Source organism: Dipodomys ordii, unplaced genomic scaffold (genome assembly GCF_000151885.1).
Source record: "Dipodomys ordii isolate 6190 unplaced genomic scaffold, Dord_2.0 Scaffold142, whole genome shotgun sequence".
NCBI classification, from domain to species: domain Eukaryota; kingdom Metazoa; phylum Chordata; class Mammalia; order Rodentia; family Heteromyidae; genus Dipodomys; species Dipodomys ordii.
Window position 1 is genome coordinate 3,040,826 of NW_012267358.1, and position 20,390 is coordinate 3,061,215.

Genomic DNA, 20,390 nt, shown 5'->3' on the forward strand with positions numbered 1-20,390 from the left:
AAAACGGCATGCTAGCTCCCTCCAGCCCTGTTGTAAAGGCAGAAATCCCATCCATGAGTTTGTAAAGACCTGGCCTCATCACTTCTTAAAACTGTTCCACTAGGATCAATTTTCAACCTGAATTCTAGGGAATACATTCAAACAAGAAAACCATTGTTTAGCATTTAAGTGTGGTATGTGCTGTGTGTCTTTAATTCCCACTACAACTCAATAAATTGTTGAGATTTACCTCATTTTATATAGAAATTTATACAGGATCATACATCTAGTCAATGACAGTCAGGATTGGAACCTAAGTCTACATGATATTGCAGCCCATACATTTAACCAGTATAATAATGAGAAATCAAGTGCTTTAGAAGGGACTTCACAGATTATTACAACATTTGAAAAGCAAACTCCTGAGTTACATAAAGTAAGAAAGAACCATTGCCCTTTCAAACACAATGAGAAGAAAAGTTATTCTAATGAAGCAGAAAGAACATAGGACAATTGTGAAAAGTAGTTATTCATTTTATTTCACAGTGTTAGTTTAAGGATTCTGATAATGACTATAGAACATAAATAACTATACCTTTGTTATCATAATGATAGCTATCTATCTTCCTGCTTTGTTTGTAAATCTAATATTTAGATCTTTATTCTTTGAACTTTACCTAAAGAGACACTTTCAAAAAAGTGAGTAGGATTAAGAAATTTCCTTAGCATTGATGACAATATTTCCATGGGACTATACACCTATGTAGGTATATGGAAGGTACTTTGCCAAGAAATTTGAATTTTTTTTCCTGCTATTAGGTATTAATATTAACCGAGGTCTCCTATGCCTGGGAAATGTAATCAGTGCTCTTGGAGATGACAAAAAGAGTAGCTTTGTGCCCTACAGAGATTCCAAGTTGACCCGACTGCTTCAAGGTAAGTCCAAAGTGCTTCTGAAAATAAAATTGTAATTCAGCATAATAGATAGTGCAGAGAAAGCAAGCAGGTAAAAAGCCAGCTATTTGGGCTATCACAGATACAGCTGTCTAATTGATAAATAGGAGAGATTGTTATTGGCAGTCAGATTTCTAAGATAATGAAAATAATTTCTTCCTTGTATAACTTTGAGAGCCAAGAAATCCATAGAGTGCCAATTGTACATTGCACCTGAGAATGAACGTGATGACTGTTTCTTTAATTAATAGGGCTGCTAAGTAAATGTCTCTGGAGAGTTAAAATCCCTCTAGGGGGGCATCCTAAGAATGTTTAATTCTAATAGTGGTTTTGAACTTACATGGGCCAGGCCCCAAATGTTTTAACCTGATTAACTGCTGAAATCATAGTTTCTCTTGAGAATAGGGACATGTGCAATAGAATTATGAAATCCATATCATTTTGCACATCAGAAATCTTAGGGTTTTTAAGCCAACTGCTGATGGCTCACACCTGTAATCCTAGCTACTCAGGAAGCTGAAGTCCAGGGATCACAGTTCAAAGTCAGCACCAAATGGAAAAGTCTGTGAGACTCTTCAGCTAACTACTGAAAAGAAAGAAGTGGAGCTGTGGCTCAAATAGTGGAGCACAATCTTTGAGTGAAAAAGCCAAGCAACAATGAAAAGACCTGTTCAAGCCCTACTACTGGCATCAAATAAAAGAAAACTTTTTTAATATGAGTAGAACACTTGTAGATATCTAATAATTTTTTCTTATAGCTCAAGTTTGAATTCATCATCTACTTGTTGGATTTGTTTTTATTCTTTTCAGATTCTCTAGGAGGCAATAGCCATACTCTTATGATAGCCTGCGTGAGTCCTGCTGACTCTAATCTAGAGGAAACATTAAATACCCTTCGCTATGCTGACAGAGCAAGAAAAATCAAGAACAAACCTATCATTAATATTGATCCCCAGACAGCTGAGCTTAATCACCTAAGGCAACAGGTATGAAAGACTAAAGTTTCTATAGGATAAGTACAATTATGTGAATGGAATGATAGAACCTCTGCTTCTTACCTTCTTCTCTAAGCATTATGTTAGTTTGGGACTTTTAAAGTATTCATGTATTTGCTGTCCATTTAAGATTGTAGATGTAAGGGCTGGGAAGTTGGCTCAGTGGTAGAGCGCTTGCCTTGCATGCCTGAGGCCCTGGGTTCAATTCCTGAGCACCACATAAGCAAAAAGAAAAAAAGCCGGAAGTGGCGCTGTGACTCAAGTGGTAGAGCGCTAGCCTTGAGCTGAAGAGCTGAGGGACAGTGCCCAGGCCCAGAGTTCAGGCCCCACGACCGGACTCCCCCCCGCCCCCCCAAAAAAAGATTGTAGATGTAGCCAGCTACTGGTGGCTACATCAGTTATCCTAGCTATTCAGGAGGCTGGGATCTGAGGATTGCAGTTCAAGCCAGCCTGGGCAGAAAAGCCCCTGTGAGACTCTTATCTCCAATTAACCACCAGAAAACTGGAACTGGAGTTGTGGCCCAAAGTGGTAGAGTGCTAGTCTTGAGCAGAAAAGCTCAGTGACAATGCCAAGGTCCTGAGTTCAATCCCCATGACCAGCCCACCTCCCCCAAAAAAAGATTGGGGGTGACTTGGAATTTCACTGATTATAAAGAGGTGAACAGTGGCCAGATCCTGAAGTTTCTTAGTGATTTGTTAACAAATTTAAAACTGGAAAAAAGTGAAAGTGCTCACCTGAAATCCCAGCACTTAAGGTGAGGCAAGAGGATCAAGAGTTGGAGGTCAATCTGGGCTACATAGTGAGACCCTGTCTCTCTCTCTCTCTCTCTCTCTCTCTCTCTCTCTCTCTTTCTCTCTCACTCACACACGCACACACACACACACACACACACCGAAAAAAATAATTTGAAACTCGAAAGTACTAAGATCCACTAACAGTTTTCAGTAAGAGGATAACATGGTGAAATGTCTGCTTTAGGAAAATCACTCCAGCAAAGTTATAGAAAATAAACTCAAGGTGGGCATAGCTACAGCCAGGCAGTTGAATGGACAGGGCTTGTTGATAACAGATTTGATGTGGAAAAGAAGGGTAATTAATGCGAGTCAAGGTTGGTTCGCAAGTCTATTGCTTGGACAATTGAATAAATGAGAATACTAATCATTGAGTCAAGGAATATAGGAGGAAAGCAGGTTAGGTAGGAAAACAAATGATGAATTCATGTTGGATTTGAAGGGCTTGCAGGTTATATATGTGTAAATGTTCAAGCAGAGGTGGTTTATGGTTCTGATGTATTAAGATCTGAGCTAACATAACAGGCTTAAGAGGCATCAATATTGAAATGGTATCTGAAAATACGGGATGGATGAGATGAGTGCCTGGCAAATTAAAGGCACTCACTAAATATTAATTACTAAATAAGCAAACAGTCAGAAGGCTAAAACAATAACTGGGGAGCTACCAGCACTTAAGAATGGGGAAAAGGGAGATGACAAGAGAGGCATGAAAAGAGTAGATAGGGGGAAAAAGCAGTGATGTCATAGAAACCAGGGTAGGTCATTTCAAGGAAGGTCATCATAAGTATAAAATTACAAAGAGCAGTAAGATGAGAAAATAACATGCCTATTCATCTTATCAAGGAGGCTGATGGTGACCACAGTGAGAAAGTCAGAAGAGTGAGAAAAGCAGGTTACTACAGGAGAAATGGATACATAGTATGGTAGATAAGGAAGCGCAAGAAGCTAATGACTTCATGCTTCAAGGAAGCAAGGTGAGCAAAGGCAGTAGCTACACAGTCAACAGCAGAAGCACATGTCTATTTTTTAACTGTAAATGTAGAACTCCTTAGGTGAAACTGAAATTGAGAACTGAGGGACTAGGACAGTCATCTAAGAATGGTCAAATGATAGAGGACTTGAGAGCACAGAAGGTTTAAATATACTCTCAACAGAAATGGGAGGGATAGAGGATCATAAATTTGTGGTGATGTAAATGATTTGCTTGTTCAACAGCAGCTCAAGTAGTCCCTGTAGAGATGAGAAAGCAGGAATTGGATGGATGAAGGTTTAAAAGGGTCTTTTCTTGCCTTTTTGGTATAGTACTGATTTCCACTGGAAACCAGCTTCCTCCCATATAACTGTCCAGTATTTCTGTCCTTCTTCCTCAGTGGTAAATGCTATGCAGTTCATCTCTTTTCTTCCCTATCCTTGTCTTTCATTTCCTTCCTAGAGACCACTACACAGAATATAATTAATTTACTTGCCCAAAGTATCATCTGAATTATAAAATACCACACTCAGTTCTATTTCCTTTTTTTTCTTAATGTTTATTCTTTTTTTTTTCTGGTCCTGGGGTTTGAATGCTGTACCTGAGCTTCTTTCTTTCTTTCTTGCTACTTTTTTTTGCCGGTCCTGGGGCTTGAACTCAGGGCCTGGACACTGTGAGCCTCTCTGTGCTCAAGACTAGCACTCTACCACTTGAGCCACAGCACCACTTCCAGCTTTTTCTACTTATGTGGTACTGAGGAATTGAACCCAGGGCTTCATGCATGCTGGGCAAGCATTCTCCCACCAAGCCACATTCCCAGCCTCTGAGCTATTTTTGTTCAAGGCTAACACTCTACTACTTGAGCCACAGCACCACTTCTGGCTTTTTCTGTGATTAATTGGAGATAAGAATCTCTCAAACTGGGACTGGGAAAGTGGCTTAGTGGTAGAGTGCTTGCCTTGCGTTCATGAGGACCTGGCTTCGATTCCTCAGTACCACATGAATAGAAAAAGCCAGAAGTGGCACTATGGCTCAAGTGGTAGAGTGCTAGTCTTGAGCTGAAGAGCTGAGGGACAGTGCCAGGCCCAGAGTTCAGGCCCATGACGGACAAAAAAAAAAATTTCAAACTTTCATACTCAGGTTGGCTTTGAACCACTATCCTCAGATCTTAGCCTCCTAAGTAGCTAAGATTACAGGTGTGAACCACTAGTGTCCAGCTTATGTTTATTTGTATGTGTGTATGCACGTGTGTGCATACACAGTCCTGGGGCTTGAACTCAAGGCCTTGGTACTATTCCTGAGATTTTGTCCTCAGAACTAGTGCTCTACACGAGCTCCAGTTCTGGCTTTTTGCTGATTAATTGAAGATGTCTGGACTGGCTTTGAACAGCAATCGTCAGATTTCAGCCTCCTGAAACTATGATTATAGGCATGAGCCACTGGTGCTCCAGCTATGTTTATTATTATTGGAGAAAATGTCCTTTTTGTTATTCACTTATTTGTTTATTCATTCTAATATTAAATATTTATTGAATAATATCATGTGCCTAAAATGCCTTAGACTTCATAGGCACTGAGTAAAAATTTACTTAATTACTCTTGTTAATTGTGGTAATTTCATCACAGAGGGATAGTTTTGATTAGTTTGATTTTTCTTTGCTTCTCACAGGTACAACAGCTACAAGTCTTACTGCTACAAGCCCATGGAGGTACCCTGCCTGGATCTATAAAGTAAGAGTCATAGATGAGTTAAATGTATTTTCTAACACACGCTTTTTTTCCTGATAATTTTTTCCTTTGATATCCTAAAATTTTTGGTAGCACTTTGTGTCAAGGAAGTGATTTTACCCACATTACTACTACTTAGGACTTAACTAATGTATTGGATCTTCAAATTGTATTAGTTGGAATGCTACTGTTAGAGCTCTTTCCCCCATTATTTCTTTGATGGCCCACATAGATATGTGGGTACTTATTTTGTTTGTGGTTTTAACATCGAATACTATCATTTAAGCAATGAAGTGCATTGCTCTATTACCACCTTGTCCATTCTGATCTCCTTTCATGTTGCTCTTATATTCTTTAACAAGTCTTCAAGTTTTTTGAGCATTTCCACAGGATGTTCCAAACTACATTTTCCCAGCATCAGGTCTAGAATTAACCATATGTCAAGGAGTCCTAGTTTCTTTAATTGGAAAATGGTGCTTAGAAACCTAAGACTGTGTGCTGGCACTAGTTGCACTCATTGTTTCTGGGGTGTCACTGCCTCTAAGCCCTCTCATTAGGTAGAGCTCAGAAATACCTGCATATAATTCATACATAAAGTCATCTACATTTTGAATATATATGAAGAACCATGATTTTCATTCGTATGATTCTTAATCCTTTTCTAACACTGTTTTGTTCATCTTAGCTTCTTACCTTTCCTTATTTATAATTTCTTTCTCAAATAGTAAAAATCAAGGTCTCCTTTTCTGCAGTCTATTTATTTACATGTTCAGTTCTAGTGTACACATGAAGTAATTTCCAAATTGCCTTGAGAAACTTCTATGAACTAGATTATAATATTTATGTATAATTTTTTTCTGTATTTAGGCTTAGAGTATCCAGGCAGGATGCTGTTTCCCAGTTACTGTTTGTCTTTCATTTTGAATTGCCCCTACATCTTCATTAGTTTTAATTGTTTTAATCTTATGTTTGTGAAATGCAATAAGTCTAAGAGTCATAGTTATGCAAAAATGTATGCTCAGAGAAATGAAATGAAAAACAAGACCCAACTATATATGCTACATACAGGAGAAACATTTCACTTTGAAGAGCATTCATATACTGAAAATAAAGATATAGAAAAGGATTTTTCCACTGAAATGGAAACCAAAAAAGAACAGGGATAACAATACTAATACCAGCTAACTAGATTTTAAGTTGAAAGAATGTCAAGCATCTTTTCTAAATGCAATGATTAGAACTTAATAATAAGGAATTTCAGGAAATTCACAAATACATAGAAATTAAATGGCATGAGCCTGAACAATATTCTATCGTTTGTATATACAACATTTTTTAACTTTTTATTTATTTTTACTTTTTAATTGTTATTATAAAGATGATGTACAGAGGGGTTATAGTTACTAAAGTCAGGTAATGAGTAAATTTCTTTTGGGAAATGTCACCCCTTTCATATATACAACATTTTATATATCCATTCACCTGTTAGTAAAAATTTGTTTCTTACATCTTTTGAGTAGAAATACCTGTCTGAATCCCTACTTTCAGTTCCTTTAGGTATATACCAAGAAATAATGTGATTATATATTAATTCCATTTTTGTTTGTTTAAATTTTGCTGGTATGAGTTCTCAGTTGGCTTTTCTGCTCAAGGTGGGTGCTCTACCACTTACATCACACCTCCACTTCTAGCTTTTTACTGGTTAATTCAAGATAAGGGTCTCATGGACTTTTCTACCCTGGGTGAACTTCAGTCCTCAGATCTCAACATCCTGAATAACTAGAATTGCAGATGTGAGCCACTGGTGTCTGACCTGTTTTTAATTAATTAATTTTTTTTTTGTCAATTGTGGGGCCTGGACTCTGGGGGCTGGGGGCTGTCCCTCAGCTCTCCAGCTCAAGGCTAGCACTCTACCACTTGAGCCACAGTGCCACTTCTGACTTGTTCTGCTTATTTGGTGCTGAGGAATTGAACGGGCCTCATGAATGCAAGGCAAGCACTCTACCACTGAATCACCTTCCAGCCCAGTTTTTAATTTTTCAATTAAAACTTTGTACTGTTTTCTATAGGAGTTGCGCTCTTTAACAGTCTTACCAGCAAAGCACAAAATTTCCAGTGTCTTCATATCTTCACCAAAACCTAATAGTGGCTTCTTAAAATGGTTTCATTGTTCTATTTTCATATATGCAAATGGCATACAGTGACCATATTCTCATTCACCCTCTTTGTTAGTCTTCCGTATCCCTACTAACTTTCCCCTCATAGATCCTGTTTAGCTATCTTGTCATTTATTCTATGTGGGCATTAATTGTACCAAGGAGTATTATTCATCATTGTTTCTGTTAGCTTCTTTACTTGTGTTGTTTTTGAGATTTCATCCATAGTATAGAATGTACCATACTTCATTCTTGTTATTGGCAAATAGTTTACAACTGTCTAACTATACCATATTATATATTTTTTATTTGGGTTATTTGTACTTTTTAAATATTACGAATAATGTTGCTGTGTACATTCCTTTGCAAGTGTTCACATAAGCATGGTTTCATTGGGTAGATATCTAGAAATACAATTTGGGTCCTAATGTTTAACTTTTTGGGCATGTGCTGGTTCTGAGACGAACTTGGCCTAGGTGCTGTCTCTGAGCTGTTTTTGCTCAAGGCTAGTTTTTTGCCACCTGAGTCACAGCTTTACTTAAGGCCTTTTTGCTGGTTAATTGAAGATAAAGAATCTGTGCCGGCTGGCTTCAAACTGCAATCCTCAGATCTCAGCCTACTAAGTAACTAGGAATTATAGCAGCATCTAACTATAATGCTTAATTTCTTAAGAAATTGCCAAGTAAGGATGTGGCTTAGCAAATATGAGGCCCTGAGTTCAAATTTCACTACCACAAAAAGAAAACTGCCTAAGTTTTTGACAGACTAGTTATCCAATTACATTCTCTTTACATTTCTGTTTCTTTTTATACCCTCTCTTTTGGAATTTTGTAATAGAGTCTCACTGTAATTCACGCTGGCTTTGAACTCACTATACAGCCCAGACTGGCCATTAGCTCACAATCCTCCTGCTTTAGCCCTCCAAGTGCCGGAATTATAAGCATACACTACCACAACTATCTGGATTCTGTTAGAAAATCTATCCCTCCACCCATGTTTTTTCTAGTATAATATTGTTTTACATTTTGTTTTACCATTTGGACTTTTTCTTGTGCATGATAACCTTGGTTTCAGTAATTCATCTTTTTTTAATGTGCTGCTTCTTATAGGGCATTTAAGGAAGTATGCATAAAGAAGAGAATAAAACTCCAAGTTGCCATCATTTTATCACTTAGAATGATTACCCTTTCTTTCTAGTTTTCTGCCTATGATTTATATGGCTTGGGTTTCCTGGTAATATTTAGGAATGTTGGATAAAGTGAGAAACATTTTAAGGCATCACTTAAAGGGCTGTTCAAAGGTTGTTTGCTTATTAAACTCATTTTAAAAGCAATTGTTCCGCTTGCCTTGCATGCATGAGCCCCTGGGTTCGATTCCCCAGCACCACATAAGCAAAAAAGAAAAAAGCCAGAAGTGGCGCTGTGGCTCAAGTGGTAGAGCGCTAGCCTTGAGCTGAAGAGCTGAGGGACAGCGTCCAGGCCCAGAGTTCAGGCCCACGACCGGACCCAAAAAAAAAAAATAAATAAAAGCAATTGTTCCATTTTCCTTTACTGTTGGTACTGAAGTTTGAAATCAGGGCCTCACATTAGCTAGGCCATATCACTTGAGCCATACTGCAGCCTTTCCTATATTTTTAATTTATCCTAAACTTACTTTATGTATGGAAAATTAAGGCTACTAAAGAGATGGCATCTTTCTCAAATATGTTATATGTTATATTTCAGCTGCCAAAATTATAAACTCTAAGAAACAATTGATTAATCAAACAATTAAGCTTAAATGTTCAATAATTTTCAAAGAAATAATGATACTACTTACTACTTTTCTGAAAAAGTGTGTACTTATATTTTAGGGGCATTTCATAAAGCTGTTTGCAAAAAAGTTCATATTTATTACATAAACATTTTACTTTTGTCCTTGTATTATGTCCTTTTGGTTTGGGATATGTCTTGTTGGAGCTTCTGTAATTATTTTCAGTATAAACTTGTACCTGTTCAGCTAATCTGAATTCCTACTATTGGCATTGAAATAGCATATGAAACAGAAAACACTAGCTTATTGTATTTTCTTTTTTGTCTGATCTTTGCCTGGCCCTTCGCCTACTTTCTGCTTTACTCTTTTTTATTTTTTGTCAGACATGGGGCCTGAACTCTGGGCCTGGGTGCTGTCCCTCAGCTATTCAGCTCAAGGGTAGCACTCTACCACTTGAGCCACAGTGCCACTTCCAGCTTTTTCTGCTTATATGTTGCTGAGGAATCGAATCCAGGGACTCAAGCATGCAAGGCATCTGCTTCACTCTTAATGCTTTCTCCCATGAATATGGATGCCCTCTTTCATGTTATGGTCTTATACTGTTTTTGTTATATCTTCTGCTACATATGTTTTTGTAAATGCTTTTTTACATCTTGCAAAGAACTTTTCCCCATATTACTTGAAGAGCTTTTATGTAGCCTTCTCATTGGTACATGACCCATCTGTGAAGTTAGCATGTTAGTTAGGAGTATGGACTCAGAAACTAGACTGCTGAGTCAAATCCCAGCTTTATCATAAAGCACCAGTTCTGTGACTCTGCCTTATTTAATTTTTTTGTTCATCAGTTTCATCTAGTATGAAATGGGAATAACAATAGAACTTAACTACTAGGGCTCCCATGAGAATTAAATATGCTTAATATATGTAAATCATGTACAGTAGAGTCTAGCTCATAGTGCTGTAGAAGTGTCAACCTAATTGTAACAGTGCTTAAATATTCAAGCATTAACCTTAAATCATGTAAAAGATCCTACTTATAGGTACTAAATTTCCTTGCAAAAAATGAACAGTTGGCTTAAATATGATTCTCCCATTTAGAGAAACACTTTAGGGAGGAAAAAGCCTTGGAAAATACCATCACTCAGAATCTTATGACTTACATGACAGACATGGAGGATTTCATGAATAAGGAATTAGCTCAGAGCAGATGACTCAAGCCTGTCATCATAGTTACTCTGGAGGCTGAGATCTGAGGATCACAGACAGAAGAAAATGAAGTCAGACTGGTCAGAAAAGAGTAAGATAAGCCAGCCTGGGAGATTCTTAACTCCAGTTAACTAGACAAAAGCCAGAATTGGAGCTGTGGCTCAAGTGGTAAAGCACAACAAACTTTGAACAGAAAAGTCTAGCTTGAGCAAGAGGCCCTGAGTTCAAGCCCCAGTACTGGAGTGCGTGTGCACATGCACACACACAAAAGAATAAGGAACTGTAGAACCAGCAATCTAAAATGACACTAAATTTACAAAGTAGTAGTAGTAGTTGTTTGTCAGTTGTGGGGCTTGAACTGAGGACCTAAGCACTATTCCTGAGCTGCTTTTACTCAAGGTTAATGCTCTGCCACTTCCTATATTTGAGTGGTTAATTGGAAATAAGAATCTCACAGAGACTTTTCTGCCCAGGCTGGCTTCCAACCACAATCCTCATTTCTCAGCCTCCTGAGTAGCTAGCATTACAGGCATGAGCCACCAGTGCCCAGCACTAAGTTTATTTTTATGAACCATGTTTTTTTTTGGGGGGGGGGTCCGGTCGTGGGGCCTGAACTCTGGGCCTGAGCACTGTCCTCAGCTCTTCAGCTCAAAGCTAGCGCTCTACCACTTGAGCCACAGCGCCACTTCTGGCTTTTTTCTTTTTGCTTATGTGGTGCTGAGGAATCGAACCCAGGGCCTCATGCATGCAAGGCAAGCGCTCTACCACTGAGCCAACTTCCCAGTCCCAAACCATGTTTTAATTGACATTTCTTCATAGGAAATTGAATTTTTAACAATGTAACAGGAAACCATATTGTGTGACCTTGCTGTTAACTTTTTAATAAAGAGCTAGCTAAGCTTTTCTGAGAATTAATAGAGGTCTTAACCTGGCATCTACTTTATTTCTGAGATCTTTTTCTATCCTTTGTTGAGATTGAGAACAGCTGATCCCTTTCCTTTTTGCCCTTTATGATAGCTTTGACAGCTATTCATTTTTTCCTTCAGTCTTCAGATCAAATCTTCCTATTTCCCTTGATCTTTTTTTTGAACCAGTCCTGTTTTCTAGTCATTTGAACATTTTTTACCAATGGATTTTTTTAAAGTGTGCTTCTTACCAGTCTGCTTTATTAGTTGGAATTGATACTACATAATAAGCACAAGTTCCAAAGGTTCTTCTCTGTCTGCATGTATTTCTTCAAGCCATTTCTGTCCCTCCCTTCCATTCATGTTTGAAATGGATACCATTGTTGAGATCACCACTCTAAGCAATTTAACTTTGCAAGACAAATGAATAAGAGGCTATGGGTCATCCTTTTCAAGCAGAGCCTACATTAGGAATGAAACATTTACAAAGACCTGTGAAATGTGCTCTTAGTGCCCACTGGTCTTCATTTAAAATTTTTGAGTTCTTAAATGCTATTTTTCTAAACTTTTCAGTAAATAGGAAGTCCACTTGGGTTGATCAGCTTGCTTCAACCCTGAGCTGTGTCATTGCTTTCTCCATACTTCTTCCTTCCCTACAGCCTTGATCATTTACTTTGCATCTGCCATAGAGAAGACTGAACCCAGAACCTCATAAATGCTGGGCAAGTGCATTACCCTTAGTTACAGTCTCAGTTCCTATTCTTTAACCTTTAATGAAGGATGAGGGTGGACAGAAAAGGGACAGAACAGATGTATTTTTGCTACAACTAGCCTTCCTTTCTCAATTATATGGCAAAAAAATAGGAATATCCTAAATTAATAGCCAAAGTAAAGGTTAGATCTTCCTGTTAAAATGTTATCTGGCTTTACATTCTTACCCTCTGCTAATCCTTAACCATTATAGCAGTTTATTTCTTGTTCAACCAGTCTATGGCCAGATTGGGATGACCCATTTCACAGATTTTCATAAGGCCATTTTAACCCAATCTCTACCCAAAAGGCTTGTGAAATGTATTTTTATCTACCTTTGACACAGATGCTGTCAGTTATGGGATTTTAAAAAATAATTTTACTTTTTGTTTTAGTGTGGAACCATCAGAGAATCTACAATCTCTGATGGAGAAGAACCAGTCTCTAGCAGAGGAGAATGAAAAGTTAAGTCGTGGGCTGAGTGAGGCAGTTGGTCAGACAGCCCAGATGTTGGAGAGGATCATTTTGGTAAGGCCTTAAAACTAAAATACTAGTACTCAAGACATTTACTGACCCAAGTTTCTAAAATGTTTAACATGGTTCTTATTATGTGAAAAAAGTAATAAGGAAAGACCTATATTTATATTTCTGTATCCTGAAGAGAACTCTGTGGATTAAACATATGGGTTTGTTATCAAACATACAGAATAATTTATTCAAAAACTATATAGTGGATAGCTGTATATCTACCACAAAAAATCCAGTTAATGCTATTTTAAAATACATTTATTCTGAAATACAGAAAAGAATCAAGTTACCTAAAATCTTGCCTACTCTTATCTGTAATTCAGATTGAGTGTCCCTAATCTGAAAATCTGAAATTTGAAATGCTTCAAAATCCAAAACTCTTTAAGCACTGACATGACCCCACAGAAAATTCCATACCTGACCTCACATGACAAATCACAATCAAAATTCAGGTTCACTATAAATGTTGTATAAAGTTATCGTCAACTATATATTTAGATAGATAGACAGACAGATCGATAGATATAGAAAGAGATAGAATATATGGAGCATAAATAAATTTTTCATTTATTATCATCCCAAATACATCTCATCATATATACAAATATTTCCAAATCTGAAAAACAAAGAATTGAAATCTGAAATACTTCTTTCTGGTCCCAAGCACTTAAGATAAAGTATATGCAATCTATACCAAGTAACTGTTCCCTAAGATCTTTCTTCTCTTTCTCCCTTCCCCTAATGCTGTCATCTTTCATAGCTATCTAAACAGCTGCAATCTGGAAAATAATTTCAACCGATTTTCAACGTGGTTAATTGCCAAATAGTAGATCACTATATGAGTGATTATACAGGTTCTGAAACCTACTGGTGGCTCTGTCACTGAGGTTTTTCTACAGCCTAAATACAATTTAGTCTTTGATTATACAACCATTGCCAGAAGTAAAAGTGAGTTTCTACTAGAACGTAATTGAACCTCTGTAATGTATACACCTTCAGGCATCAGTGTACTCTCTAGTTAAGGAAAGGTTAGCTACTTAAAGTTTTCTTTAAAATTTTATGTCTATTGTATTGTCCATTACTAGCAGAAAGGGAAAGTGGGATCTAAGGGTTTTTATATAAAATTTTCTGTCTCTACTGCTTCATTTTATGCCTTTGAAGTAATTCATTCTGGAAGCTGTGTTTCACATGTGTATGTGCTTGGCTGACGTAACAGACAGTACTTGTTAGTCTAGCCACATACCCATATGACCTTTATAAGATTGTTGAAATGAGTGTCTGATAGGCTTATTATTTGATATCCTGTCAGGACTTTAAAACAAGCACATTTCTGTTCTATATAAATCATCTTTCCCAAATATCTTGCAGTATCCAGCATGCCAGATTCTATGATTGAAAATATCAATCATCCTTCCCAAAACATAGCTGCCTCCTGCCATTTCATTTTTTTGCCCACATTTTTCTTGGGCCTTAACCTTTTTTACTTTTTTGCTAAAACTAGCCTACCATATCAGATAGTATAACTTAAAAAATAATGTCAGCTCAAATTTACTGTGAGGCCCTTTTATGTTTTAAATATGCTGATGCTGAGACTATGGAACAGTGCAGTATAGGAGGCAGTTTAAAGTGATTTTTTTTTATTTTTTTGCAAATAGCAGTGAGTAGCATGCCAGGATATACTGCTTTTTCTTCCAGTTGCAAAGTTCTGTATGGAATTAAGGCTTCACACTCCACCCCATAGTCTGAGCTTCATGGCAAGCATAAAACCCAGCTGCTTGGGTGCTATTTTTAGTAGCTTATGTTGACTTTGGGGCAAATTTCCATGACTCTGTTAAAAACACATTTCTCACTGACTGAAAGCCCAGTAAAATTCTCTGTTACTGCAAAGAAGGCAGTCTCTCAAGCTAGGTTTTCATCCATAAGAGTATAGGAGAGAACATGATTTGATGAGGCTGTCAGGCACTGCCACTGATGATCTCCTGGGTCTTTGTTGCAGACAGAGCAAGCCAATGAAAAAATGAACGCCAAGCTAGAAGAGCTCAAGCAGCATGCAGTGTGAGTTTTCTACCAGATATTTATTAGCAACTTATTCCATCTTCATATTGTATCCATCTTTGTCTCTTCGAAGTGTGATTAACCCTTAGGTTCTTTGCTTGAATTTTCAGCTGCAAATTGGATCTTCAAAAGCTAGCGGAAACTTTGGAAGATCAAGAACTAAAAGAAAATGTAGAGATTATTCGTAGCTTGCAACAAGTGATTACCGAGCTATCGGTAAGCAAAATAGGAACATTGTAATAGACGTTATTGCTTTTATTTGTTTCTCTTGAGGCACATAAGCATTTCTAATTTCCCAACCTTATGCTCAACTAATTCAATTGGGAGCTGCTTGAGAACACAGATTATAGATAATTGAATATGATCTGAGCCTTAGGTTTTTTTTCAAGTAAAACCCTCATAAGTCACATATGCAATGACACATGAATATTTACATATTAACCAGGCATGGTAGTGCACACCTGAAATGCCAGCACTTGGGAGAGTAAGACAAGAGGATCACAAGTTCCAGGCAACCTAGCTAAATAGTAAAACTGTCTCAAAAAGAAAAACAAAAGTCTGAGCCCTGTTAGCTCATACAAACCTGTAATGTAGCAACTGAACAGACTGAGATCTGAGGATCACACTTTGAAGCCAGCCCAGCAGTAAAGTCTATAAAATTCTTATCTCCAATTAACCACCAAAAACCTAGAAGTAGGTATGTGGCTCAAGTGATAGAGCACACACACACAAATGCTGGAAATAGAGCTGCGGCTCAAATAGTGGCATCAACCTTGAGCAAAAAAGCTAAGGGACAATGCCGAGGCCCTGAGTCCAAGCCACAGTTCTGGCACCAAAAAAAAAAAAGAAGAAGAAGAAGAAAAGAAAGTCTGGCACTGGTGGCTGCACCTGTAATGATACCTACCCAGGAGGTAGAGATCTGAGAATCAAAACCAGGGCACAAAGTTCCAATAAACCAGCCAAAAGCCAGATGTGGCTCAAGTGATAGAGCACCAACCTTGAACAAAAAAGACAAGTACACACAAAAATGCCATATTCTTTCCAGGCACTGATGGCTCACATGTGTAATCCTAGCTACTTGGAAATCAAAGAATCATGGCTCAAATCCAGCCCAGGCAGGAAAGTCCATGAGACTTTTACCTCCACTTAACCGCCAAAAAGCCAGAAATATAGCTGTGGCTCAAGTGGTAAACACTAGCCTTGAGCATAAAAGCTAAAGGTTAGTAGTCAGGCCCTGAGTTCAAGCCCAAGGACTGGCACAAAAAATGCCATATTCTAATCGAGCATATATAGTAGCATAGCAATGCTCTATGTCTAGGTAGCAATAGCAGTAATCATTAATTTATTTTCCTCTTAGTGTAGGTTAACTTAATAAAAGACCTTTTACCATATACCTCAATTTAAGCTGATTATAACAGGTAACTTATAGCAACCAAGGAGAACATAGTCAATAATAAATAAGGTTAAATTATCATTGTGCCATAATTTCTCATTCTTAACTAATTTTAGAACTATTATAAGCTGGGTATGGTAGCACACATATGCTACCAAGTACTTAGGAAGCAAAGCATTTAGGAAGCAAAGTCAGGAAGATTACAAGTTCAAGGCTATCCTAAACTACATATGTTTTGGAGATGGGGTGATTCTGTTGTTTTCACCAGAAAAATTCTCAATCTCACAATCCTAAAAAATTTATTTTTATGTTTAGTGTTCCTTCTCTGTTGAAGTCACATGATAACATACTATATTAAGAGATTATGTTTAGTTTTATTTCATCCACATTCTCATATTTGTTACTCTGAAGCAGTAATGTACATGTAAATGCCTATTGGTAATTTCTTGCTTTGGGGAACAGCTTTTTCATTTTACCAGAATGGGAAATTTCCCATTTTTGATTTTGTCTGTGTTTGCCAGAACTGTTAATAGGATATCATAAAATCATCTACAAAGAGTATATGAAAAAATATACAGTGTTGTCAATTGGAAAGTTATGATAGCTAGTTCTAAGAATATGAATGAATAAACTCCCCCCAAACTATTAGGTAGTATTGTAGAGTAAGTACTATATAAACCTATCATGATAGATCCAAAACTATAGCTCACCTACCCATCCAAGAAACAGAGCACAATAATTGATAACTTGGCTTACAAAGCCAGACAGACATACTCTGTTTTGAAGCTATTTCTGCAATTTACCAACTATGTAAGCTTGCTAAATGCTGTGTTGCTGTCAAAAGGAAGTGATTTTTAAGTCACTCTGATTGGGTTTAAAGTCATTATTCAGTTCATATACTCAGGGACCTCCTTAACTGCAGAAACTCTCCAAGTTGAGGCAGAATTGAAGTTTTACAGGTGATGAAAAGATGTATGTGTCCATGTGGTTTGGCCCAGATAACAATTTTTGTTGTTAATTGGTATGAAACTTTTGATTAGAGATTGTTCCACTTTTCATGCCCTATCTTTAGGAACATGTCGGTGTGATCCCATTCTCATAGTTGCCAGATTATTTTAAGAGTTGTTTTTTCAAACCTTGTAGTTTATAAGTTGATTAAGGTTCATAGGTAGGAGTCATGACAAGGGCTAGGATTTGAAGACAAAGAAAACCAGGCAGTCTCCCTAGTGTCTGTCTTAATGCATTTACATTAGTAGTGCTGTGAGAGCATCAGGGAAGGAAGGGGTGATTGTTAGTCCAGAAAGTTCAGGGCATAAGCACAGAAGAAACTGGATCCTAAAAATGAATAGGGGTTTGCCATGCAGAGAGAAGGGAAATTACAAGCTATATAGAAGGAAAGAGTCCAAAAGTTAACTTTAGAAAATAGTATGAAAAACATGGCTGAAGTATAGAGTGCATACTAGAGAATGGCTATCACAAACACAAATGTCACTTCAATATAGCTGAGACCTCTAAAATATAAAAACCTTGTATAATAAATTAAAATTTCAAAGTTAAGATAATTTAAGCCAGGCACCTGTGGCTCATGCCTGTAACCCTAGCTAGCTACTCAAGAGGCTGAGATCTGGAGATCATGGTTCAAAACCAGCCCAGTCAGGAAAGTCCATATGACTCTTATCTTAAATTAACCACCAAAAAACCTAGAATGAAGCCATGGCTCAAGTGATAGAGTGCTAGCCTTTAGCAAAAACAAAAAAGCTCAGGGACAGCACCCAAACCCTGAGTTCAACCAGGACCAGCACACAAAAACAAATTGACATAATATAGTGTACAAAAGCCTACTGGAAGCTTATTTCCACTAAAACTACCAAAAAAGCCAGAAGTGGAGCTGTGGCTCAAGTGATAGACTGGCTAGCCTCAAGCAAAAGAAGCTCAGGGACAGTGCCCACGCCCTGAGTTCAAGCCCTAGGACAGGCACAAAAACAAGCCCACTGGAGCCAAAAATTATATGCTCAGAAAATAATGACCCAAGACACTAATTCCTGGCTACCACACCAACCTTAGAGGATTGCTTACTACCTCATTTCTGGAGCTTTGATTCCCATAGGAAAGAAAGGAAACCAAGGGAACCAAATTAGTAAAGTAAGATTAAGTATCCTCACGGAAGATCTGGCAGTGTAACCATTGCCTGGTATGCCTGTAGAGGAAGTTGTCATAGTGGTGTTTGGCTGAGAAGAACTTTGTAGAATTGCTGTCTGCCACTAAAATGCATTTGGCACATGCAGTAAGAGGGTGCTAAAGATTGCCACAAGCTGATAAGGTTCCTGGCTTCCATCCACTGTCACAGTTAGACAGAATAAACCATTTTATATAAAGCTCCTGTTGGATTCTGAATCACAGGTCCCCAAGTTTATTGTTTGGAGACCCTCCCAAACTTCATTTTTTTAATGCAAAGCAGTATATTCCCCTAGCTTTTATTAAGACTTGCTACAGTGAAAGCAAAATGTTTCAGATATAAATGCTTGTGCCCTTCATTCTGAATTAAACCTATTTTTATTTTAAGTGACAGGTGAACACCCCCTTTTCAGTTATGAAGGCAACCATTGTTCCTAGATATTCCTCTTGGGGCTTTAAGTGCTAAACTGCACCATTTCTTCCCTTAAAATATAATTCAAGCAAGCATCCTTATTGCGGTTACTTGTGCAGAAATTAATGCAGTCCTTTCAGTTCATACAAAATCAAATATTTTGTTTATACTTCCCTCTTCCATCATCAATTCCATAAAAAGCATTTTGCATGCCCAGTAATGGTTATTACCTTACAGCCTCTAAGCACACACTTTATTTTAGGAGGTTTTGTTGCTTAATATAGTACAATGTACCCTGCCCCTGATCTCTTGACCTTCAACTTGAGCAAATCATATCTTTTACTTACGAGAGATTTTAATTTGGGGCCTTGGAATAGGCAGCTGAAGGGGGAAGATTGTTATTTGGAATAAATCCTGCTGTTACATATTTACACATTTAGAATTGTCAAAGCAAAATCTTGCCATATTCATGCAAAATGTATCATTATAGACATAAGCTTAAACCTTAGCATTGTAAAATCTCACCAAGCTTAAAACCAAAAGTAAACCCACAATAACAGAATATCTTCTTCAAAGATTAATTCATCTACTTTATCCCGACCCTCTGGAAAATGCTGCAAAAATGGCATCAGGACAGATATGGTGGTTCATACTTGGAATCTTAGAACTTTGAGCTACATAGTGAGTTGGAGGCCATCCCAGGCCGCAGGGTGAAGAAGTAGAAGAAAGTGAGGGGATGGGGAGAGAAAAAGAAGGAAAGAAAGAGTAACAGGGAGGGAAGGTCTCCAAAAGCCAGTGTCATAAACCCTAATAATCTAGGGTAGGCTTATATTGAAGATTCAAACATAGGAGAAATGAAAGTGTAATGATGATCATATAATTGGTGTGATCTGTTTTTAGTCTGGTGCTCTGCCTCTAGCCATTGTTATCTGTGTTTTAAGGATTTAGTGTGTCCTAACAGAGAAATTCCAGTGCTGTAAATTATGATGAGAAACTGCTATTAAAGGTGTCCTCACTCCTTACCTTAAAGGTACTGAGATTTAAGTTTTATCAACCATATAATATTTCACAGGGCTGGTAGAGATACTTCATGTGCTACCTCTAATTCTTCATTTTCTATTAAGCCAAAAGGCTTCTTACCCAATGAACTCCTTAATCACATGTCTTCCTGAAAACAATGCTTTCTTCCTTGGGCTTTGAAGATCACTTAAATACAAGCAGTAGTCAACGTGTTACAATGCCAAATACAGCCTAAATTTCAGTGGTGAGAACAGACCTTGTTCACATGATAGTTTCTAAACAAGTTAATTCTAATAACTGGTCTTAAGTTTCCTTTCTGAGTTTGTTGTTCCTGTGCCAAAAAATGGAATTTGCTCTGGGAGAGAGCTAGTATTAACCCTTCCACTCCTAGTAATTGCCTAGAGCAGCTAAATATGATCAGATCTTATCCATGTGAAAGACAGAGGCTACAGAACATTTTCTTGGCTTCCCAAGCACAGTTTTGTAGGGTACTCATCAAGGACACATTTCCTTGTTGAAGAAGATCTTGCTATCTTGACTCACTTTAAAATAAAAATCAAAAGTAAACCTAATTCACTTTTTGCATTGCTATTATTTTGTATGTCTATCCTTTGATG

At 37.5% G+C, this 20,390-nt stretch overlaps 1 protein-coding gene across 6 annotated transcripts in view; it reads left to right on the plus strand.

Moving 5' to 3' along the window:
- Kif4a (kinesin family member 4A) overlaps positions 1-20,390 on the plus strand; it is a 96,727-nt gene that overhangs the window by 23,032 nt on the left and 53,305 nt on the right. For all 6 annotated transcript variants that reach the window (XM_013031673.1, XM_013031675.1, XM_013031676.1 and 3 more), the window contains exons 8-13: positions 799-915; positions 1,744-1,919; positions 5,363-5,424; positions 12,586-12,718; positions 14,715-14,773; positions 14,884-14,989. In XM_013031673.1, the coding sequence (XP_012887127.1) occupies positions 799-915; positions 1,744-1,919; positions 5,363-5,424; positions 12,586-12,718; positions 14,715-14,773; positions 14,884-14,989 (653 nt within the window). The remainder of the gene's footprint in view (positions 1-798; positions 916-1,743; positions 1,920-5,362; positions 5,425-12,585; positions 12,719-14,714; positions 14,774-14,883; positions 14,990-20,390) is intronic.